At 39.5% G+C, this 24621-nt stretch overlaps 3 protein-coding genes and 1 long non-coding RNA gene across 7 annotated transcripts; 2 read left to right on the top strand and 2 right to left on the bottom strand.

The window, feature by feature from the left end:
* The first annotated feature begins 319 nt into the window (after window positions 1-319).
* Window positions 320-3447, top strand: LOC112174460 (trifunctional UDP-glucose 4,6-dehydratase/UDP-4-keto-6-deoxy-D-glucose 3,5-epimerase/UDP-4-keto-L-rhamnose-reductase RHM3). The gene is made up of 3 exons (XM_024312239.2): window positions 320-585; window positions 966-2543; window positions 2844-3447. Exons 2-3 carry the CDS (start codon window positions 1005-1007, stop codon window positions 3285-3287), a joined length of 1983 nt encoding a protein of 660 aa, XP_024168007.1. The 5' UTR covers window positions 320-585; window positions 966-1004; the 3' UTR covers window positions 3288-3447.
* A 206-nt stretch (window positions 3448-3653) lies between these two features.
* Window positions 3654-5107, bottom strand: LOC121049642. The gene is made up of 3 exons (XR_005800951.1): window positions 5087-5107; window positions 4322-4409; window positions 3654-4230 (listed from the first exon to the last, which is right to left on the bottom strand). It is a non-coding gene; the product is annotated as an uncharacterized LOC121049642 (long non-coding RNA).
* A 5276-nt stretch (window positions 5108-10383) lies between these two features.
* LOC112169780 (probable sarcosine oxidase) lies at window positions 10384-12093 on the top strand. The gene is given in 2 exon segments (XM_024306839.2): window positions 10384-11272; window positions 11275-12093. Coding segments are annotated over 2 exon segments (1203 nt in total). The 5' UTR covers window positions 10384-10476; the 3' UTR covers window positions 11682-12093.
* A 106-nt stretch (window positions 12094-12199) lies between these two features.
* LOC112169779 (A-kinase anchor protein 9) lies at window positions 12200-22858 on the bottom strand. 4 transcript variants are annotated; one of them, XM_024306835.2, is made up of 12 exons: window positions 22680-22858; window positions 22326-22464; window positions 21333-22055; window positions 20774-21250; window positions 20113-20691; window positions 16044-20021; window positions 14288-15161; window positions 13503-14185; window positions 13187-13328; window positions 12976-13057; window positions 12779-12893; window positions 12200-12613 (listed from the first exon to the last, which is right to left on the bottom strand). In XM_024306835.2, the coding sequence occupies exons 2-11, from the start codon at window positions 22374-22376 to the stop codon at window positions 12791-12793; spliced, it is 7692 nt and encodes a 2563-aa protein (XP_024162603.1). In that variant the 5' UTR covers window positions 22377-22464; window positions 22680-22858; the 3' UTR covers window positions 12200-12613; window positions 12779-12790. The 4 variants fall into 4 exon arrangements, with proteins under 4 accessions (XP_024162603.1, XP_024162604.1, XP_024162605.1 ...); XM_024306836.2 differs by having other exon boundaries at window positions 20783-21250; XM_024306837.2 differs by having other exon boundaries at window positions 21342-22055.
* Between the last annotated feature and the right edge of the window lie 1763 nt (window positions 22859-24621).

Raw genomic sequence — 24621 nt, 5'->3', positions numbered from 1 at the left:
CCCCATCACAACCCCAACAATCCCCCCCCCCCCCCCCCCCCCTCCCTCCTTTGGATTAAAAATTAAATCCAAGCACATCCAAGCATGTAATTTTATAGAGGAAATTTGTTTTCCCACGTACACAAGAGCAAACCCAATAAACATAGTCCATAGGCCCATTGGTTCGATGAATGCAAGAAAATAAAGCTTGATAAAACGTAGTGTTAGAATACAGCCCAGTCATTGTAGGTTAGGGTGCATCACCTGCTACATATCCCTAATTAAGTTGGTAGAAATAACAGATTTGGTGCAAGATTAAGTGGATTAAGCACCACGTAACATAATAACTAGTAAGAGATTGCCAAAAAGTAAGAGAGAGAGTCAGAGTCCAAGACCCCCTTAAACACCTCCAACAGATCGATATGATCACCTCTAGCGTCCATTACGCATCTAATTTGATCTCATCTTCCATTGTTTCTCACTTCACAGATCAATCAAACTGAGAATCACCCATTAACTTACTGCTGCCTAAACAGCATCCTTCGGTTTGCTTCAAGATCAGTCCTCTATGGATACCACTTCAATCTGCCATTTATGATATTACGTGTAAGTATCTCCATGTAAAAAATAAGAAATGTCTGCACTTTCTTTTTCAGATTACGTATATTTTATGAGGAGAATCAATAATCTTAAGTTTCAATGCAATCTTGATCAAAGAATGTACGTTCATTGCTTAATCCATATTGCTGGGGGATGAAATTTTTCATGAGTGGATCCTAGAAGATTAAGAGTCTGTGAAGCCGTTTTGAAATTAGGGTTTGACAAAAGAAAGCAATCGGTTTCCATTGGAATTTGTTATGAAGCAGAAATGCAAAATGTAGGTGCTAAAATGAGTGTTTTCGATTGCTATGATAGAATATTAATGATTTTTCTGGTTTCCTAGATATTTATGTTGTGTTTTTAAATAAATTGTTCGGTGGTAGCAGAAGAAGATTGCATAAGAAATAATAAAGAGGGCTGTAAATATGGTATATGAAGCAACCCCCTATGCACCAAAGAACATCCTCATTACAGGTGCAGCGGGATTCATAGGCAGCCATGTCACCAACAGACTCATCAAGAACTACCCCAACTACAAGATTGTAGCTCTTGACAAGCTAGACTATTGCTCTAGCTTCAAGAACCTTCACCCCTGTAAAGCCTCACATAATTTCAAGTTCATCAAGGGAGACATTGCTTGTGCTGACCTAATCAATCACCTGTTGATGGTTGAGGAGATTGACACCATTATGCACTTTGCTGCACAGACCCATGTGGACAATTCGTTTGGGAACTCATTTGAGTTCACAAACAACAATGTTTATGGCACCCATGTGCTTCTAGAAGCTTGCAAGGTCACACAGAGAATCAAGAGGTTCATCCATGTTAGTACTGATGAGGTATATGGTGAGACTGATATGGCAACTGACATTGGAAATCCTGAGGCCTCTCAACTCCTCCCTACAAATCCTTACTCTGCCACGAAAGCCGGGGCTGAAATGTTGGTCATGGCATATCACAGATCTTATGACTTGCCTACAATAACAACTAGAGGTAACAATGTCTACGGGCCTCATCAATACCCCGAAAAGCTTATCCCGAAATTCATGCTGCTTGCTATGAAAGGCGAGAAATTGCCGATTCATGGTAATGGGTCAAATGTTAGAAGCTATTTGTATTGTGACGATGTTGCAGAGGCATTTGATGTGATTCTTCATAAGGGGGTAATTGGGCATGTGTATAACATTGGTACCAAAAAAGAAAGGTCAGTCATAGATGTGGCAGAGGATGTTTGCAAGATGTTTGGTTTGGATCCAAAGGAAGCTATAGATTTTGTTCAAGATAGGCCTTTTAATGACCAAAGGTACTTCTTGGATGATCAAAAGCTGAAGAATTTGGGTTGGGAGGTGAAGACTAATTGGGAAATGGGGTTGAAGCTGACAATGGAGTGGTACACTAAGCACCCAAATTGGTGGGGAAATGTGGATGCTGCACTTCACCCCCACCCGAGTATTTCTGTGATTAATCACTGCAATGATGAAGCTTGGTTCTTTCAATACGGGTACACCAGGATGACTAGATCATGCAGTGACATTAGTAACAGCGGCGAATTAAAATTCTTGATATACGGAAGGACTGGTTGGATAGGAGGGTTATTGGGGAAGCTTTGTAAGGATGGAGGAATTGAGTTTGAGTATGGGAAGGGAAGATTGGAAGATAAGAAGTCTTTGCTAGAGGACATAACCAGAGCAACACCAACCCATGTTTTCAATGCAGCTGGAATTACTGGAAGGCCTAATGTTGATTGGTGTGAGTCACACAAGACTGAAACAATTAGGACTAATGTAGTTGGGACACTTACTTTGGCTGATGTTTGTAAGGAACAAGGTTTGTTAATGATGAATTTCGCAACCGGCTGCATATTTGAGTATGACAAGGATCACCCTCGAGGATCAGGCATTGGATTCAAGGAGGAGGACAAGCCTAATTTCACTGGTTCCTTCTATTCCAAGACCAAAGCCATGGTAACAAACTCAAACTTGTTCGTTTTGCTTTTTGATTCTAATAGTGATCATGGTTCAAGGTTTGGCTTTTTCCATATGATACATTGACATGCATGACGATGGAATCTGATTCAATGGGTAAATATTCTCTTCTCAAATATATCGTATGTTATGTTGTCAGACCATTAATCTAGACCACATATTTAAGCAATAATGACAATATAACATATCAAACAGTTTGACAAGAGACAATTTATGGTCACCAGTCATCCATATCTGTGAGTCATGCATATATTACAAAGAACATGGTAAAATGTGCAGGTTGAGGAGTTGTTAAAGGAATATGACAATGTGTGCACTCTGAGAGTTAGAATGCCGATTTCATCAGACCTCAGCAACCCAAGAAACTTCATCACAAAGATCTCGCGTTACAACAAAGTGGTGAACATACCCAATAGTATGACCGTGCTTGATGAGCTCCTACCAATCTCCATTGAAATGGCTAGGAGAAACTGCCGAGGAATATGGAACTTCACCAACCCAGGAGTCATAAGCCATAATGAGATTCTAGAGATGTATAGGGATTACATTGACCCTAAGTTCAAGTGGCAAAATTTTGACCTAGAAGAACAAGCCAAGGTGATTGTAGCACAAAGGAGTAACAATGAAATGGATGCTTCAAAGCTGAAAGGGCAGTTTCCTGAATTGTTATCCATCAAAGATTCGATCAAAAAATATGTCTTCGAGGCTAACAAGAAGACTTGAAGATTCCATGCCATTAGGAGACAAGTAATCAGTACCTACACCTCTTAAGCTGCAGAATGAAAGTTTTACTGTTTTTCTATCTTCCATTAAATTCTGCATCTAAAAACAACTCGTTTACTTCAATATCAAGATTGAAGATCGATCTTACTGTTGTGAGTAATTTGGTGAAAATTTTTATGTTTTTAAAGTTAAAGCAGAAACTAGTGACAACTTTCAGATGATTCTCAAGTAATTTGCCAAGGTCAAATGAAAGGGAATCTTACTGTGCCTTATGTGTGAATAGTGGCCAATTTTAACATTTTTGTCTCATAATATAGATTATAGGCTTTGATTTCAACCTCCTGAAAAAAATAAAAAAGTGAATTGTGCAGCTGAAGGGACTGAGCGTCATCTCATTATGTGGTTCTTTGTAGCTACAGATGCAATCCTTTGCAGTTTCAGTAGTCCCGCACTAATAAAAAATTTTGTGAATGTATTCTAGTTTCTATTAAATAGGAAATTCAGGCATCACCATCGAGAACACGTACAGTAGTTCATGACATATGTGATGAACACAGCATATATAGCCTTACATAGTGTATCTTCAAAACATAACATCTTTCAATTTCCAAACAAGGATGGAAGAAGTCATGGGACCTACTATATATTGATGTATGGCTAACAATTTTTGAAAATCTAGCTATGAGAAAGAAAAGAACAATCTTGAATTGATGTTCCTCTCTAGATATTCTTTGTGTACTGAGGTTGTGATGATGACAGTTTTTCAATAATGGGGTCTTCAATGTAGCTTTGGGATTCAGGTTAACTGCCTGCGATATGTTGCATTGTATGACATAGTGCATATGGTGCTGTTCAGAAACTTTACAAGCTTCACTGTGATATGTCCGATGCGGCGAGCATTTTGACAAATACTGCTGAAGTGATGTCCCCTCATCCTAAACAACTGCATGTAAACCACAACATTTATAAATTATAGGCCTTTCAAAGAAAAGTATATATGTATGACAAAATCTAGTTCAGAACAGTATAATTACCTCGACGGTAGTCTTCAACACTGAGTAGGAATCACTCCTACTATCAAGTCTACAACAAACTTTTTTCATGCAGAGAATGTTTGTTTCCCTGCTTAAATATAATTTCACAGTAAGATATTTTCATGATATATATTATATCGATCTAGTCAGTAGCTCATTATATTTTGGTCTAGTGGCCTAAATTTATTTTTTTTGTAAGTGGAATGACGTGAATTTGACTTTTGCAAGATTCTTGATTACTGATGTAATTAAAAAAAAAAAGGTTATTAATTTATTATCACAAATGGTACCTGAACTTATCCTCTATTTTATCGATGATACCTGAACTTCAATTTTGATCACAACCAGTACCTGAACTTTTCGATTTCATTTTAAATGGTACCTAAGACCACCTTCAGTCACTATTCCGGCCAAAAAAGCCAAATCTAAGAAAACAAAAATAAAAAAAACAAGTTCAAAGCAAGTCTATTACCAAAAAATCATACTATATATGATCGCAACCCTCGAAATCATCAAAAATCATCACTATGATCGCCTTCCATGTCGTTTTTAGTCGGAATAGTGACCGGAGGTGGCTCTAGGTACCATTTAAAATGAAATCGAAAAGTTCAGGTACTGGTTGTGATCAAAATTGAAGTTCAGGTACCATCGATAAGATTGAGGTAAAGTTCAGGTACCATTTGTGATAATAACCCAAAAAAAAATTATCCCTTCACTAGAAATTCACTTGATTGAGAAAAATACAACATAGATACAAAGACATACCCAACATGTTGACAAAAATACAAGACATGAACCTTAATTATTTCCTACCAACAAGTTGATGCCTAACCTTAATCGATCATTCAAAATCTGCATGTGACACAAACATATACATGTGTTATAAAATATATAAGACCATCTCCAATGGATTTGTTAAATCCACGTGGAGGCTTCTACTGGTAACAAAAGACAAATGGAAGAACTCCAACCCATTAGTCTTATCCTACATGTAAATGACATATGGAGTTGGGCTGTCAAATTTGACAACACAAACTTAATCTGTCTTTTTTTTTTAATCATTATTTATCTCTCTGCCTTCTCTCTCTCTCTCTCTCTCTCTCTCTCTCTCTCTCTCTCTCTCTCTCTCTCTCTCTCTTCTTTCCCCACAGAGCTTCTTTCTCTCCTTTTCTGGTTCTGCATCTTCTCAGGCAATTGACCCACAATAACATTTGTCGGTGTCGACTTCGACGGGTTCTGATTCCGAGTTTTACGAAGTAGAGACCAGCCTTGAAGGGTGGCCGTTGCGCCCAATTCCAGATCCACAACAAATGAAGAAACAGAGAAGAGGCGCCGGCTATGGCATCAAGAGTTGTCAACTTTTAATCCCGAAGTTTGGGATTGGACCCAGAAGCAAGAAGGAGACTAAACCCCGAAGAAAAAGAGTGAATGGTTTTCCAATTGTGAACGGTTTTTCTGCGAATTTATTGCAGCAAATATATTTTTATTCAAATGTTTCAATCACTACCTCCACTAGATCTACGAATTTGAGGTTATGTCCATCTTCCACCAGCTCACCGGAGCCGTTATTTGAGCAACTAGAGGTCTCGTCGATGTGATCATCAGAGCCTAAGCTCCTACGGCTGGCGCAAACGGAGTTAAGAAGAAAGAGGAAAAGTGGAGGGATAGGAAGAAAGAGGAGAGATAAGAAGAAAGAGGAAAAGTGGAGGGATAGGAAGAAAGAGGAGAGATAAGAAGAAAGAGGAAAAGTTATATTTTTATTAAAAATTCTGAAAAAAAAAATAATATCTGAATTTAACACATTCATTGGAGTATAAATTTGTCAAAAATGACAATTGCCACGTCACCTGTCAAATTCAAATTTGACACAAGTATTTTGACTATACCATTAGAGATGTTCTAATATGTATGATAAACCTTGGCTTTTTCTTAGCACCAGCAGAGATTAATAGATAGGTAAGGCATTATAGAAAACAGGGGTTGTTGTGAAGCACTGTCGAACCGCCCAAGATACAATGGATGGTGACTGAACAAGAGAACAAAATATTCCACAAATACAAAGCAAACCCCACATTTCTCTGTGGTCACTTTCCAAGGTTCATATATAAATAAATTGCACATGGAATATGAAAGAAAAAGAAGGGCTGGTGTTCATTCTCAAGTTCATGGCCATCAATGACATCATTGGATCAACTTCGAACGACCAATCTTCATCGGTTGGAGATCACTCCACATGTGATACACGTAGCACATGGTGATCCATCATTGAGTTCCTTAGACAATATGCCAATTGGATTAGCAAGATTAGCACGCAAATTAACATTAGTTACGTAGTGATATGTAAAGCTAAATTAATGATTGATAACGCATGTGCATTACTTAACCGACTAATTAAGAGAATAAAGACGATAATCATACTATTAGTGCCACAGTATTTGATCATTGATAAAGCTTTCTCAATCGACTTTTAGAGCCGTCAGAATTTAATATTTTAAATTTTCAGGATTTAAAATTGTAAATAGAAAAAAATTCATCTACATTGTCTGGCATGTCATGTTTTATTTTGAGGTCTTAAATTCGATTTTTTCTAAAACTAAGGGAGTGTATTAAATATCAAATTAGTGATTGACCATTAGGGATGGCAATAGGGCGGATTGGGGATAGGGATCACAATACCATTCCCATCCCTGGGGTCATTTTCTACCCCCATCCCCGCCCCAACCCCCAATAAAAATATGTTGGAGATTCCCCGTCCCCATCCCCATTGGGGACTAAGCCTCCAAACCCGCCCCAAATCCCCAATAAGAATTTAATAAATAAAATAATTTTTTCTCATATTGTTTTTTTTAAAATCAAAATCTACAAAAAATAAATTTAAAATATGATTAAATTCATAAATCATAATTCAGTAAGTGCAAAAATCAAAACACCATTAAAGTAAAACTGTAGCTATTAAAGTAAAGTAGTAAATGTATATATTTGTGATTTATATTATAAAAAATAAATCAAAATATATATATATAAGTTAAATATATGTATATATTATTGGAGCGGGTTTGGGGATGGGAATCACAATACCATCCCCGCCCCATCCCCAATCTTAGATAGCGGGGATTGGGGATCTCCATCCCCATTCCCCATTTGTCCCCGAATTCTCCCCCTATTAGGGGCGGGTATCCAATGGAGCTCCGCCCCGCTGGGGATTTTTGCCATCCCTATTGACCATTTACTCAATTTAAGTCCCACAAATGGCCACTGTACTAAAAAATTTGTGTGCCCATGCACTTACCCCATTTAAATATAAAAGATAAGTTTGCCCTCCAAATAAGTAAAAACTCATTGGAGACTTCGCCGGAATCTGGTAACCGGCCGTCGAAATCCCGTCACCGAAGACTTTTATTACCCCCCAATAAAACCCAATAAATTTTTATTGGGGGGGGGGGGGGGGGGGGGGAGGGCAATAAAGTTTATTAGGTATTACTATGGCCAATAAAACTGGATGCCAGACTCCGATTATCAATCACCAAATTTCGGCTTCCGATCACCTGATTCGGGCAGCCGGGGACTGGATTCCGGAGGCCAGCGAAGTCTCTCTAAGTGACAAATGGAGAGAGGGCAAAATTGTCTAAAAAATAAACAAAAAACAATATAAAAAAATAACTTAATTGGGTATTGGGGCAAAAAGTATGTGATTGATAAGTGGGCAATCCTATAAGATGTTTAGATAAATGAGGTTTGAGCTAATCTAATTTGGGTAAATTGACATTTTCCCAAATTTTTAAAGAAATCTATGGAATTTAAAAGTCTGGGTGTATTCAATTTAAACTTTTAGCAGTCCCATAAAAGTCTCAAGACATTCAATTGAGATTTTAAAAAGAATTCATGAATTCCACCAAATTCTAAGAGATTGAATACCCCTAGACTTTGTAGTTGAAAGTATTTATACCAAACTCTAATAATTTTCCAACCACCAGACCAGAGATTTGGAAAAGTCTATCAAAGTTGTTCTCTCTACGCGCAAAGAGGTTGGTCATCCATCATCTTTCTTTCTTAGTTTTTTTGTCTTTTCCCTAATCTTTTATGATATCACCGTTTTTTGATACCAAACATATTCATTATTGTTGTTGAATGTGATCTTTTTGTTTTTCAATTGTGATACTTAGAACCCTAATAGCAATAAAAATGATTTATGCAACCTTGAAACCGAAACATTGTGGTCCACCCCTAAAATCTTGAATAGTGTTGCTATGAAATATTGAATTGTGTCTTCTTAAGTATTCTCATTGATTTGAATTTATATTACAGTTCAAAGAAAGCTTGAGCAATTGAATTTCAATTGATTAATATAGATTAAGACATTGATGAATATATTATTATGATATATGTTAATCGGCGAAAATAAAATTGATGAGAATAATTAACCATAAACATCAAGTAATTTATATTGTATCTTTAATTATGTTGGTTGAGAGATTATGAATGAGAACAAACTAGTTAGACAGAGTAATAATGATTCATTTGAGTCAATGTCTACTAGAAAATTTAAAGAGACAACGAGCTATTATCTTGTTTTGCGTTTGAATTGCATTGGTTTGTTTTTTGTTTTTTGTACATGTTGTGAAATCTATAGAATTCATTCATAATAAAAATATATAGATTTTCATAAATCAATAAAAAGTCTATGGATAAAATTAATGATTTTAGGGAAAATTGCCCAAACAGTGTCCCACATTTTCCCCATTCTAAACTTTCGTACCTCACCTTCTAAAACTATCAGATTGGTATATGAGGTTTTCACCCCGACCTAATTGTGGTATCTGGAGCCGTTAGCTCCGTTACGGCGCCATCCATGTGGCATATAATGAGGGGTATTTTCGTCCCTCCTGGTATTCCTACCATTTCAATGACATATACATTTTTTTCTTTGACCAATTTGCTGCCAATTTTGAAGTCAATGGTTTCCTTTGACCTATTTGCCTCCAATTTGGAAGAGAATGGTTATTCCCTCCATCAGAGGACTAAAGTTTATATCAGTTTGGCACCTCATGTTTTGACCCTGACCCAAAAAGAGTGCCTCTAAGTTTTGAAGCTCTGTTTATCATAGTATGGCACTATGTCACAAACTATGCAACCAAACTGATAAAAATAACATGACCTAAGATAAAGCTTGCCACAAAGTCTCAAATACAATTGTTGTCACAAATGCATCAAATTTGGAACAGCAACATACAAAAACAGATGTGCACTGTGTGAACAAGACAAGAAACTGAAATAAAGCAACAGAAATCCATTCTAATCCCATAACTATACTCATCTGAAGTAGCTGGTGATGGAGGGGCATTCTTTGGCTTGGGCTTTTTCTGTGCTAGTGATTTGAACCTCCTATGCCTAAACCCTAGACCAGTACTGTTGAGTGGGCAAAAATGCAGGTTGGGACTCTTGCTGTTGTGCAATGTGAGTTTCATGTTGTGTCACATTCACTATACCCTCTTCTTCCACATGCACAACTTCCGCATGCTGCACATTCTTTGCACCCTGTGAGAAAAAAGTGAGGTACGAAAGTTTAGAATAAAAAAAATGTGAGAAAAAGTTTTAAAAAAATCAATAACAATCTATCAATTTTTTAAATAGTCTGTGAATTTTTAAAAAATTTGTCATTTTCAAAAAAATTTGCAGAAATCTAAATACAAGAAAAAAGTGTTTTATGACACGATACCAACAACACAATGATCACATAACATTTGTCTTATGCAATCTATATCCTCGAGCACAGGTGATTCCCTATGCTTCTAGTTGAAAATTTGTACTCATCTTAAGTGATAAAAAATCATTTTGTTTATGAAATCCCCCGTGTTTTACTAGGGTTTACCCGCAGTAATAAGCTCAATAGTACGTGTTCCCAAAAGACCGGTCTCTTGTCGTCTTTTACTGCATGAAAGACCAGCCGTCGCCAAGACAAAGACAGGCCTCCAAAGACAGTGGCAATGTCGTGATTTTGGAAAAAACGGTGGTGCCTTTCAAGAAACGTCCATGTTAAAAACAAACTAGCTTTGTCAAAAAACACGCACTCCCAAGTCACAGATGCTTAGGAGCAAATCCCAAAGCCAACTCACTTGAACTGTCTTCCTTTGTCCTCTTCCACGCAGAAACCGGAGATGGAATCTTGCGTCCACGAGTTCGACGTCATAGTCGTCGGGGCCGGAATTATGGGCAGCTCCACCGCCTACCAGACCGCCAAGAGGGGCCACAAGACCCTCCTGCTCGAGCAATTCGACTTCCTCCACCACCGGGGCTCGTCTCATGGCGAGTCCCGGACGATCCGGGCTACGTATCCAGAGGACTATTACGGTCCTCTGGTACTCGAGTCCTACAAGCTATGGCTACAAGCAGAGTCAGAGATCGGGTACAATGTCTATTTCAAGGCGCATCAGTTGGATATGGGCCAAGAAACCGACAGAGTTGTCCAGGCAGTTGTGGGTAGCTGTCGAAAGAACGAGCTTGGTCACCGGGTGCTGACCCGGGAGCAAGTGGAGCAGGAGTACTCGGGTCGGATCAAGATACCGGAGGGGTGGGTAGGTTTGGTTACGGAGCACGGTGGCGTGATCAAGCCCACCAAGGCGGTGTCGATGTTCCAAACTCTGGCCTTGCAAAACGGCGCCGTGCTGAGGGACAACATGGAGGTGACGGAGATTAAGAGAGATGAAGTGAGGGGAGGCATTTGGGTGGGGGTAGCAAATGGGGAGAGGTTTTGGGGCAAGAAATGTGTGGTCACAGTTGGGGCTTGGACTAAGAGGTTAGTTAAAACGGTTGGTGGGTTTGAATTGCCTATACAGCCCTTGGAGACCAGTGTGTGTTATTGGAGGATCAAGGAGGGTCATGAAGCTAGGTTTGCCATTGGAGGTGACTTCCCTACTTTTGCTAGCTATGGGGTTCCATATATCTATGGTACCCCTCATTGGAGTATCCGGGTTTGATCAAGGTTGCGGTGCATGGCGGGTACCCGTGTGACCCGGATAAGAGGCCGTGGGGACCCGGGAACCCGCTGGCTCCGTTGAAGGAGTGGATAGAGCAGACATTCTCCGGCGTGGTTGATTCCGGAGGGCCGGTTGCCACTCAGTTGTGTATGTATTCCATGACCCCAGATGAGGATTATGTGATTGATTTCATTGGAGGTGAGTTCGGGAAGGATGTGGTGATCGGAGGCGGGTTTTCAGGTCACGGGTTCAAGCTGTCTCCGGTGGTGGGGAGGATATTGGCAGACCTTGCACTTAGTGGACAGGCTAAAGGAGTGGAGCTAAAGCACTTTAGGATAGCAAGGTTTCAAGAGAATCCTCAAGGCAATCTTAAAGATTTCCTATAAATCACTACTTTTGTATTGTGTGTGGAAGAAAATCTGAAAATGTATTAGGTACGTCTATGGGGGTTGATTTTTTATCAAAACCATCTGTGATTTTACTGTGTAGTAGTAGAGACAGTGAGTGCGAAGAGTCGAAAGGAATAATAGAGACTGAGCCAGTTACGCCGCTTTCATCTTTCAGTATAGAGAGAGAGAGAGAGAGAGAGAGAGAGAGAGAGGAGAGCGCTAATCAGGCTGTTGGGCAAAAAGAAGAGGGCAGTACGGTCCGTTTCATGAAAATTTGCGCCTTTATTCCACTTGGGTCCATGCTGATTCTGATGAATTGTGTTTTTTTTTCTTTTCTTATGTTGATCAGTTGAATGAGTTGATGCATGAAGCATTTATTTTGTTTAATTTATGGATTTCTGTACATTTATCTATGGATACAGGTTTTGAATGCAATGGTTACTTATATAATCCTTTGGTTTGCTCAAGTGACTGACAAATCCAATTGATTCAAAACCAACAACAAAACCAAATGGTTCGATTCTATACCTGCTTGTAGAACTGGGTGAAAGCATTAACACATGCCGACTTTTACACGAGTAACAACCATACAAAACGCTGCACCGGAGCTTGTTTTACTAAATTCTCTCTAAATTTGTAGAGAACCTAAATAATTACAGCTATGATGTACAACCTTTGGTTGAGTTTTGGGTAAACAAAAGATCTATGTTGCCCTATCATGAATCTCTTTTCCTTATTAGATGCAACCAAGCTTCTAGGATTCCTTCAGATAAAAATATGGGAATCTGAGTTGCCTGGTTGAGAATAATAAATCTATCTCTAACCCCATCTATAGGAAAGACAAAAAAAGCAGATTAAGCTCCACTTAATACCCAATAATAACATAATCGGGACCCCAAGTCCATCTCGCGCTAAAACCAAATGTGAACCTGCAACCCAAGAAAATGCAACAAATAAGTATTGAACATAAGAAACATTACAAAATTTAATTTCCAGACCTATCAGTTGAGCAAGATTAGATATAACGTACCCCAAAAAGAAAACTATGTATTCCTAAACTACATAAAAAGAAAAAAGAATTAATACAAACTTACCCATTCAGCTTTTCAAATTGCAAGACTAGCAAGAAGCGTATGCAAAAAAGCCCAATAGAATATGATACCAAGCCGCAAAATTGGTTGTCGCATTAAAGTCCTATCACAAGTAACCCTGGCAGAGCGTACAAGATGATTTAGCTCATTCACAAAGTCCAGGTAAGTTTAAATCATATAACTAGTAAAAATATGCCTACCAGAGGCCATCAACCATGTCAGTCAGAGGTCTTGTAAATCTAGGAACCATTCTTGATGTAGTGAGCGACTTGAAACCATGAACTGCAGTGTAATAAACAGAGAAGAGCTCAATACAGGTTAGAAACACCTTCAGTAACTTATCTCATGTGGTATTAGACTATTCGGGAAAAGAGCAGTAAAAGATGGCGGCAACTACTGCCATAGGATTACCCTTATCATCTTCTTCATCTTCCAATCTACTAGTGCTCCCAGGATCCATATCTATGGCAATTGCAACTTGCTCACTATTGCCTTTGCGCAAACTGCGGACTTGCGATGCAAGGGAGGAACCAGATGCTGCCCATTTGTTTATCTATACAAAAACCCACCAAATAAATTCCTCAATGACATTACATACTCTGAGCAAAAACTATTTTGTATTCCTAAGTTCATAGAACATCTTAAATTCTCTGCACACAAGAAGTACAAATGAAAAAGGCAAAAAGGCATGCAAGTAATATAACATTAAACATATCAAACATCTCACCGCAGGCTCAACTTCATGAATCTCCGAGGTCAAGCTAGTTGCCTGGCCGTCTTCCACACCTTCAAGCAGATTTAATTGTGATTCCTTCTCCCGCAAACACTTCTCAAGAGTCTGACCCTTGCGTGTTAATTCTTTTACCTTAGTCCTTTCTTCTTGCAACAATATATCTTTGCTTTGAGCAGCAGCCCGTAGATCCCCCAATTCTGATAAAATAGAATCAACTGTCTTCTTGAGTACTTCCATTTGTTCAGCGATGTCACTGTTGTTCTTATCTTCAAGATACTCACTGCGCACCCCAAATCGAGCAATATTCATATCAAACCATGTTAATAACTCGTGGATCTCATCTGAATTTCCCTTCTTACTGACTTGTGATGCAACCAGAACATCATTTGTGCACCTAGTGACCTCTTGCCTTAAGAAAGAAATCTCTGCATCCCGATCTTGCAACTGTGACTGCAGTTCTTCAACTTCCGCAAGGAGGCTTGCAGATAGATGATGCAGCTCATCAAACTTATTCACAGTGACAAAGAGCTTTTTCATCACCTTGCCACGAGAAGCTTCAAGGTTCTCTAAATCTAGGTTTTTTTGTTCAACAATCTTTTCCAGTTCCTTGATCTTGAAGGTGATACCATGCATCTGTACCTCCTCCTCATCAAATGCTTGCATTAGCTCCTCAATTTCTACAATCACAGATAATTTCCAGAATTATAGATCTAAAAAAGCCACTTTGAGATTATAGTATATATAGGTGTGGACTGGATAAATGCAAATGAAAAACTCACCATGGTCTTTGGCAGCAAGCACATCCGTTAGTGATCTGACCCTCTGTTGTAACTCGTCAGAGGAGGCATGGTCATCTTCTAGCTCCTTTACTCTCTGCTCAAGTAGGTTGCGTTCACCTTTCATCGCTTCCAACTGTTTCTCCAAATCATGCACCAAGGTTTGTGAAGATTCAAGGTCCACTGAATAGCTGCTTGCAGTAGCTTCAGCCTCCTTGATTTGACTTACAAGCTCCATGAAAATCCTCTCCTTTTGAACGTCCTTCTCCTGAAGCTCTTTCTGCAAATTTGAAATGGTAAGCTTCATTTCCTTTTGGCTGCCTTCAGCTATTTCAGCTGTCAGAGTAGCAAAATCACTAGCAGCCGACAAAAGCCTGTCTGCCACAGACCTAACAGATTCCTCAGAGTACAGCTCACCCTCTCCCCTGAAAGCGGGCAATTCTGCTGTTTTTGATGTCATTCCCAGATCTCCAACAGCCCAACAATTTCCCACCAATTCAGCTTTTCTTCTATTTATTTCCACAACTGAACTAGTGCATGCTTCAAAAAGCAAGGCAGCATTTCTATGCAAGACAAGAAGTTCCTTGTCCTTTTCCTTTTTGACCATTTCCATCTGCAAAAAGTCTCTCCTCAAGGCTTCAAACGACTCATTTTTGGAACTTATCTCTCCACGAACAATTGCCACCAATCTGGATACACTGCTAGATTTTTCATGCAAAGACATTGAGTGTTCATCTAATTTTTCTTTAAGCACACCAATCTCCGTCATGAGCTCTTGCACATAATGTGTTATGTATGTAAAGGTTTCGATGGCAAAACTGTCACCAAAATGTCCATGCGCCTCGTCTGACCAAGAATGAATTGAAATAGAGTTATCCTGTACAGAGAATCCAAAATTAGAAGATGTTATAAGAGAAGAATGCTTCAGATCAAATACAGACTATTACTATAATCATTAATGAATAGTGATAATGATAACAACAATAAGTAGAAACAATAACCTAATACTAAAGGCCCCACTAAGCCCAAACTTTAAACACAAAATACCAAGTTCTGTTATAGTGATTTATATCTCCGTTCTTTGTCCCACTTACTTTTCATGCGTGATTATTTTCACCACATAAAAGAATTTAGTAGGTTATGTCATCCTTAGCATCACTTGGTATCATACAGTTGGAATTTACTGTAATAATAAAGATAGTACCAACCCGTGAATAAGAGACCAAAGGTATACGCAATTAAATTAGTCTACAATCATTATCAATTTACACTAAAAAGGCCTCATTTTCTAATTTTCTTAGTGCAGTAAACCGAACCACCATAATTTTCAGTCAAGACCAGCATTTTTCTGACTTTAAAATGACATTGGTGCTTTCAAGCAAAACAAAAAAGGATGCAAACCAAATAATTCAAAGGCATGCTAGAAAAAGGAACCTAGAATAGGCTTGGAATGGCCTTAAAAAGCCACACATGAGACAGGGAGATCTACATCAGCGTCTTAGTTGAGAATTCTGTCTAACAATGCCTATATTGAATAATAAGGGAAAGGTAAAAGTACAGTTAAAAACTGTACATGTATTAACTCGGAGAAAGTCGCAAAAAAGGGAAACAAACAGCACTCAATAAACTAAAACAAAGCCCTTCGGCAAAGGAGGTCATCAAGAAGAAGAAAACTTGAACCATAGAAACAAGATTATCATAACTAATGGTGGTTAAACACTAGGGAACTAAACAATCAGCATATGCAAAGTGAAAATACCTTATCTGATTTGCTCAATAGAAATCCACCAGCTGCAGTGAAGGGGTGCACATCAACTACATTACCACTATTCAAGTTGAGACATGAGTCAATACCAGACTCCAAGTTTTTCAAAAATTCCAAGTCGTTGTAAAAAAGACCAGCCAATGAATTGCTAATATCATGGAAACCCTTCCTGAGTTGATCTACACCAGATTTCAGTTCTGCAAATTCAGAAAATTGGTTTCTTTCCTCAGAGTGAGCAGTGGATAACTTTTCAAGACTTAAAACAGCTTCAAGCTTGCCAGCCTCAGCAAGATCCCTTTCCTTGGAGAGTATAGAAATTTCATCAGCAGATTTTGCTAGCTCTTCCTGGAGACCGTCATTCCTCTCTTGAACCTCATTCAGTTCTGCAAGGAGTAGCTCTGCTGCTCTTTTGGATTTCCTAGTCTCTTGCTCAGAAGAGGCTACATCTGTGCGTAAATCAAAGCACATTTTCCCAATTTGTTCCAACTTCACAACTGGATCACGAGAATTAAAATCGCCTCCTACATCAATGTTGTCTAAGATATTTACAATCATGCTCAAAGTATTTGCTTTCTGCTGCAAATTCTGCTCAGTTTCATTCAAACAATTCCTCAAGAACAATGTCTCAGATTCTAAGGCTTCTACCCTACCAGGGTAAGTAGACAAATCCCTGAAGTTTTGTTCATACTCTGCAATTTTAACTTGCCCCGTCGTGATCTCTGATCTCAAACGTTCCACCTCAGAGTTGACCTCATCAATACTTTGTTTCAGACTGTCACGCTGTTGTACCAAAGACTTCCCTTTTCTGACTGCAACATTTAACTTCTCTCTAACAGAAGCTGACTTCTTCTCCTCTTGATTAAGCAGCCCTTGCAACTCATTCACTTTGTTATGTAATGCTTCAAATTCACTAGCCATAGACTGTTGCTTCTCTAGATATCCATCCCTCTCCTCCTTCACATCTAAAAGTTCATGTTGAACATCCTCCAACTCTTTCTTCAAAACATCTATATCTGATTCCTGGGAATCAAGTCTATTTAGGCTTCTCGATCCAACAACTGTTGCATCAGTATATTCAGTATGGAGACCTTCAGCTGCACCCCCATGCACAGGTTTTCCTGAGGAAAGAGTTGCATAACTCTCTAAAAGCTTATTCAGTAACCCTTCCAAGCACTCAATGCTACTATCGCTGGAGTACTCATACTTTGATCCAGAGACCTCCAAGGCATCAGTAACCAAACTCTGTAATCTTCTTAAGTCAGCTTCTATAGGTTTTCCTGAGGAAAGAGTTGCAAAACTCTCTAAAAGCTTACTCAGTAACCCTTCCAAGCACTCAATGCTACTATCACCAGAATACTCGTACTTTGATCCAGAGACCTCCAAGGCATCAGTAACCAAACTCTGTAATCTTCTTAAGTCAGCTTCTATGCTGAGAATTTGATTCTCATTTCCATGCATCTTGGCTACATTTTCTTGCAAATCAGTGACTTCCTTCTGCAGCTTTTCATTCTCAAGCTCAAATTCAACTGCCTTTGTTGAAAGCTTCTCCTGATCATTGACCAGAGTCTCCAGTCTTTCAGAAAGATGATCTCTCTCATGGACAAATGTTTGAAGGTCTGCCTCAAGGTCAGACACTCTCCTTTGCGAGTCTTCCAAATCAGCAGTTAGTGATACACAATGGTTTTCAAGGTTAACAACCTTCTGCTGGAGAGACATATTGTCTTCCTGCACTTCTGAAAGTGCTTTACTTAACCAATTGATCCTATCCTCTGGCTCCACAGATCGCAGATGTGATGGCATGTCAATTCTGTCCAAAATTTCCTCCCATCTCTGTACTATGTTGTTCCTTTCCATTAAAGATTGTTCCAACATTTCATTCTGTTCAGCCAACCCATAAAATTTACTCTGAAGTTCGTCATATTTTCTTTTGATATCCTCACTTGAATTTGAACTTGGTTGTAAATCATCTTTCCAGGAATCCATAACAACAAAACCAGTATCAGAGTACGAAACTCCACCGGCAGAACTCTTCTGATCTGAATCAGTCACAGGAAAAGTGTTACTGGTAGCTGTCCTAGCCAGCCAATCAATCTTCTCAATAATATCTCTTGAATGAAAATGCTCTGGCAGATCAAGGTCTTCCAAGATCTCTTCTATTCTCTGAAGGACAGAATCTTTGAGAAGGAATGATTCTCTTAATGCAGTAGCCGAATTGCGAATATATGAAAGCTCAGATTCCAGAGCTTCCACCCGCTCACCTGACTCTGAATATGCCTTAAGTTTTGTTTCAATCTCAAGAAGCCTTGCATCTTTCATTTGCAGTTCCTGTGAGAATCTTTCCAGTTCAACAGATTTCTCGTTAAGCGACTGCTTCAGACCATCTCGCTGCACAATCAAACCTTTCCCCTTGGTGACAGCAATGGTAAGCTTCTCTCTAAGGGAAGACACCCGTTGCTCTGACTGTTCAAGTTCATTTACTTTCCCTTCTATCTCAGAACGAGCAACAAGAAGTGCTTCCTCCGCCTGATGTAAACTTTCCCTTAGAACAATGAGTTCACTTTCATGCTGGAGAGACAAGGCATTTAACTGCTGTACTTCTTCCTGCATTAAAGTCAGCTCCACCTCCTTAGATCCAGAATCTTCCTTAGATAAGCTTAGCTGCACGTCAGCCTCCTCGCATTTCCGAACAAGACATGACACCAGTGATTCAAGACGTGAAGCAGGCGTTTTATCCAATTGAATCTCAGCATGTTCCACTTTCAGCACCCCTTCAACATTTTCTATTAACTTCTGCAGAACATTAGAATCAAGGCATCTTTGTTTCAGTTCCTCAACTTCTTCAGCGCTAGCCATCAACTCTGAATTTAGTTTCTTGTTAACAGATTCAAGTTGCAGACTCCCCCTCAAAAAAGATTCCACATGTTCTATGATGATCTCATAATTACTGTAATCTAGAGGATCAGGAAGCTTCTCAGGTTCTAAGTACATATCACTTCCATCTGTAGACCCATGCAAAACCGTGAGAAGTTCAGAAAGGTCGCCATACAACTTCTGCAACAAATCACTGGCCATTTGATTCTTTCCATGCAGATCATCACATTTCTCAGTCGCTTCTTTGTATAAAGTAAAGACTGCTTCATGTTCTGTTTGAGAACTTTCAAGTTTGTCCTTCAGATCTTGAATAAAACTGATGGCATCATAAACAGAAGCAACAGAATAGCTAATTCTGTCCAAAGAATCATGAGAGACTGCTGTAGTCATGTTGACCCTGCCAAGAGATTCATCAAGCTTCCCAGTTGCTTCAAGAACCGGATCAATAGTTGAATTCCAATGGCGCTCAAGTATCAAAACTTTCTCAGCTGCTTCCTTGTGAAAATTTTCCAACTGCTCAGAGATCTGAGATACCATAACATTTGAAATTAGATGTAGATCATGCAATTGACTCTGCAATTTACTAGTTCTTGATTCATACACATGTAGCTTTCTGTCAACTTCCACGTTTTCTACTTTAAGATTAGTGACCTCTAGTTGTAAGGATTCGCAGAGAATCGAAAGCTCACAGTTCCTAGATTCAATCCTTCCCCTATGTTCTTCTAAAGCTTCATATAGGACCCTGCGCTCAATGTTCGTTGCTTCCAGTTTCTTACTATATTCTTCTAAGGCCTCATTCTGATCCTTCAACTCCCCAGAGGTGGCCTCATACACATGTAGTTTTCTGTCAACTTCCACGTTTTCTACTTTAAGATTAGTGACTTCTAGTTGTAAGGATTCGCAGAGAATCGAAAGCTCACAGTTCCTAGATTCAACGCTTCCCCTATGTTCTTCTAAAGCTTCATATAGGACCCTGAGCTCAATGTTTGTTGCTTCCAGTTTCTTGCTATATTCTTCTAAGGCCTCATTCTGATGTTTCAATTCCCCAGAGGTGACATCAGCATTCCCCAGAGACAAGGAATTCAACTGCTGTACTTCTTCCTGCATTAAAATCAGCTCCACCACCTTAGATCCAAAAAGTGTTGTGAAAATTAAATTACAAAACGAAAAAAGCAGAACCTACATCTGTTACCTGATCTTCCCTATCCTGCATTAAGGATGTATTAATATTGTCCTGTGAAGGCATTGACTCCTCTTCACTACTTGGAATCTCTGATTCAACAATAACGGACATCCCCTCTGTAATATTATCAGAAGCATGTTGCGCTGATACATCAACCTGTATAGACATCTTTGAATTCTTGGCTTCTCCTCCAGAATCCACTGTATGTGAAGTGTCCAATGAAATGCCTCTTGCCACCTCAGCATCAGCAGTCCCAGTACTCTCACCTTCATTCTGAACAGAGGAGTCAGCATCACGCTTACTAACCCCCACTTCCTCTGATGGTGATTCGGCATTTTTCTCCAATTCAGTTTCAACCACACTTTTCTCCTGTGTAATGGGCACTGCTGAGGGACCAGCAACAGCTACACTAGTGTCAGAGTCTACAGAATTCTCTACAGAATTTGACTCTGATGTGTTGACAATTCCTGAATTAGAACATACAACAGACTTAATTTCTCCGTCACAGACCCGAGACGATGCTGTAGGTTTAGTTGCAGTTGAGAGACAAGGCTGGAGAGACAAGGCATTTAACTGCTGTACTTCTTCCTGCATTAAAGTCAGCTCCACCACCTTAGATCCAAAAAGTGTAATGAAAATTAAATAACAAAAGGAGAAGAGCAGGACCTACATCTGTTACCTGATCTTCCCTCTCCTGCATTAAGGATGTATTAATATTTTCCCGTGAAGGCATTGACTCCTTTTCCCTACTCGGAATCTCTAATTCAACAGTGACGGACATCCCCTCTGTAATATCGACTGAAGCATGTTGGGCCGATTCATCAACCTGTATAGACACATTTGAATTTTCGGCTTCTCCTCCAGAATCCACTGTATGTGAAGTGCCCAATGAGTTGTCTTTTGCCATCTCAGCACCAGCAGTCCCAGTACTCTCACCTTCATTCTGAACAGAAGAGTCAGCATCACGCTTACTAACCCCCACTTCCTCTGATGACGATTCGGCATTTTTCTCCAATTCGGTTTCAACCACACTTTTCTCCTCTGTAATTGGCACTGCCGAGGGACCAACAACAGCTAAACTTTCCCTTGGAACAATGATTTCACTTTCACACTGGAGAGACAAGGCATTTAACTGCTGTAATTCTTCCTGCATTAAAATCAGCTCAACCACCTTAGATCCAAAAAGTGCAATGAAAATTAAATAACAAAAGGAGAAGAGCAGGACCTACATCTGTTACCTGATCTTCCCTCTCCTGCATTAAGGATGTATTAATATTTTCCCGTGAAGGCATTGACTCCTTTTCCCTACTCGGAATATCTGATTCAACAGTGACGGACATCCCCTCTGTAATATCGACTGAAGCATGTTGGGCCGATTCATCAACCTGTATAGACACATTTGAATTCTTGGCTTCTCCCCCAGAATCCACTGTATGTGAAGTGTCCAATGAACTGTCTCTTGCCACCTCAGCATCAGCAGTCCCAGTACTCTCACATTCAATCTGAACAGAAGAGTCAGCATCACACTTACTAACCCCCACCTCCTCTGATGGTGATTCGGCATTTTCCCCCAATTCGGTTTCAACCACACTTTTCTCCTGTGTAATGAGCACTGCCGAGGGACCAGCAACAGCTACACTAGTGTCAGAGTCTGCAGAATTCTCTACAGAATTTGACTCTGATGTGTTGACAGTTCCTGAATTAGAACCTACAGCAGACTTAATTTCTCCGTCACGGACCTGAGACGATGCTGTAGGTTTAGTTGCAATTGAGACCGCATCAGCAACAGCCTCATGCTGCTCTGATTTTCCAGACTTGATGGACGCTGCAGGTTTAGTTGCAGTTGAGGCTGCATCAGCAACAGCCCCATGCTGCTCTGATTTTCCAGACTTTTTCGTGGATTTTCCCTGGCTTCCACTGCCTTTATCCTTCTTCTGACGAAATTGCTGAAGCTGATGATAAATGTACAGGGACCAAATATTAAAAATCAGATCGCTCATTTGTCTCTCTCTAGTCGTTTCTATAACAGTCAACAAAATGAAAGAAAACACCTACAGGCATTACAGGATTTCCCTATCTATGTAAACTAAACCTAATAACAAATATACCTCGACAAGTTACAGTTCAAGTGTGTGGCAAATGAATTAAACCCTTGAGCTCTATTTGCTAACACAGCAGCAGAATTACGAAAGCTAGTGTGCTATCAGCCAATGTGTAAGTACCTTTTTACGGCCAGCAGCGAGCAGATCGGTACGGCTCTTGTCCTTGTCCATCCGATCCGCTCCGTTCTTGCTCCCCACTGTAACTCCCCAGAATCACCGCGGCCACGTCTCAATCACCATTAAACTCCGCTTTCTCCACCTTCAACACAAACACCATTACATTTGCATAAACACTCGATTTGTTCATTCATAAAAGTGCACAGAAATAGCAGGCAACCATAACTTAAGCTGAGCTTCGTGCTCAAAATCACAACAAATTAGGTTTCAATTCGATTGGAACGTAGCATCAATATGAAATCTGATTCAGAAGATCTAGAACCTGATTCGCAAACTGAATCAAGGAGAAAGGTGTACCTGGATTTAGCACCAGCTCGATCTCGTGGTTTTGGTGCGAATTGCTTAATTGCTAGTCTCTTAGGCCCTTCTCTCTTGTCTCTGGTTGGGACTGTGGGGACGTGTGGTTGCTTCCCTTGGATCCAACGCAACCTTCGTTTTTCTGTGTAACCTTGTTAGCCTGGGAAGGTGAAATGTCCATTTTGGAAGAGAAGAAACATAAACGTGGCCGTTTTGGTGGATGGGGATGGTGCAGATTTTCCAAGCCCAATTCTGTGTTCCTTGTGAGGGATGTTGGACCACTATGGATCCCCTCTGCAAGATGTTGGGCCATGGTGAGACATATACAAGATGTTGGGCGGGCCTCTAGGTTAGCGTTTACGACTTTGGAGATTTAGGCCCGTTTGATCCTCCACATTTCAAAGGAAAAATCAAGGGAAGATTCAAATATGAGACTTTGATTAGTCAGACCAAAAAAAAACAGAGACTTTGATTAGTGAGTGGTGGGTGTTTTTGGAATTTCACAAGACAATAGCAGAGAAAATATAGACATGAAATTTCAAAATATGAGACTTCGGTTAGTGAGGATACGGTACTAGATGATATGGTGGCTACATCTATAACTTTTTTCTCACTAAACTGATAAAATGTTTTAAGTAAGATCAGTATTTTCACAAGTTGTGATATCTGTGAATTGTTGATTATATTCTACTCATGTGATTCTTCTTTTTTTATTCTATGATGAGATTATGCCAATCAATTCAACGGCTATCTAGATGCCAGTATCATATTTTAAGTTGGTAGGCAATCAAATCTTGATTTTATCTATTAGGAACATGGTCAATGTCTTCTATCAACCAAGAACTACTCAATATTCAATGTCCGATGTAGTGTGAGCCACGAGATACATACAAATAAAACAAGAGAATACTCAACTAAGATGTTCTTGACTCATTATTAAATTAAGTCACATTGCCAATCCGGTGCTTTTAAAATAAGAGAGCTTCATTCACAAGCTCAAGTTTGTTATAATATGGTGGCATATACAACCCATTAAGTTTGACTTTCAACTTCTGATGGGAAGCTCGGTACTTGGGAGGAGAATAAATTATGGCCTAGTGTGCAAGCATAAGAAGCATCAAATATTGAAAAGATTTGATTTTTGTTTTCGTATCCATACAAATATACTTAACAAGGAATCGAATCGTATGCATATCAAACATTACCACAACAAGATTATTGTTAGACGTCCATCACATTTTTGAATTTAGTAATTGTGTGCAAAGTCAAATGGAAGATGATGGATTCACATCGAATATTGAAGAGATTTTTAAATATAAAATGGATAATCAAGTCAAGGATCATAGCATAACTGGGTTAACTCGTAATATGGCGACAATTCAAAAGGTGTTGGGCTATCATACATGTTGCTTCTACTTGGATTTTTTTTTTTGTTGAGAAAAGTACCATCTTCTATTAATAACCAAATAACCATACAGGTGACAATATCATCGAAACCAAAGTTACGGGACCATCACCACCAATGACTTACATGAGTTAAAAAGACCCAACCCCTAACCAAACTTAACCCTTAACCAAACCTAACTATGGCGGTACAACCTCACCAGTAACATAAACGATGAACTGTTTTCACCCGTTCGGACACCGTGTCCAAAACAGCCAGACCACGTGTAAGGGTGATTCATCGTCACGTTGATAGCCAGAAAGCACCGCTAGCAGACCAGACCAAAACCCTAACCCTCACTCACAAGAGGAGGGACTTATTCTTACCAAAACAACCACCGAAAACTAACTACCAAAAAATAACAACAAAAATAAAAAAACATCAGAGAGGCCCAAGAATCAGGCTCAGCCCAAAGACCACCACTCCCAGCCACGGCCAAGGGCAACCAGCAGATCCACAGACTGCCAGCAACGCCAACGCCACCAGGCCATCGTCACA

This window comes from Rosa chinensis, chromosome 6 (assembly GCF_002994745.2).
Source record: "Rosa chinensis cultivar Old Blush chromosome 6, RchiOBHm-V2, whole genome shotgun sequence".
Classification (NCBI taxonomy): domain Eukaryota; kingdom Viridiplantae; phylum Streptophyta; class Magnoliopsida; order Rosales; family Rosaceae; genus Rosa; species Rosa chinensis.
The sequence above is the reverse complement of the archived record's forward strand: the minus strand, read 5'-3'. Positions and strand labels throughout refer to the sequence as shown.

Coding starts and splice junctions, on each gene's coding strand:
- LOC112174460 (XM_024312239.2), top strand. CDS start 1,005: ATGGTATATGAAGCAACCCCCTATGCACCAAAGAACATCCTCATTACA. Junction 2,544..2,843: donor ATTCCAAGACCAAAGCCATG/GTAACAAACTCA, acceptor TAAAATGTGCAG/GTTGAGGAGTTGTTAAAGGA.
- LOC112169779 (XM_024306835.2), bottom strand. CDS start 22,376: ATGGACAAGGACAAGAGCCGTACCGATCTGCTCGCTGCTGGCCGTAAA. Junction 21,251..21,332: donor GGGAAGATCAGGTAACAGAT/GTAGGTCCTGCT, acceptor ATTTTAATGCAG/GAAGAATTACAGCAGTTAAA. Junction 14,186..14,287: donor GCTTGCTGCCAAAGACCATG/GTGAGTTTTTCA, acceptor CTGTGATTGTAG/AAATTGAGGAGCTAATGCAA.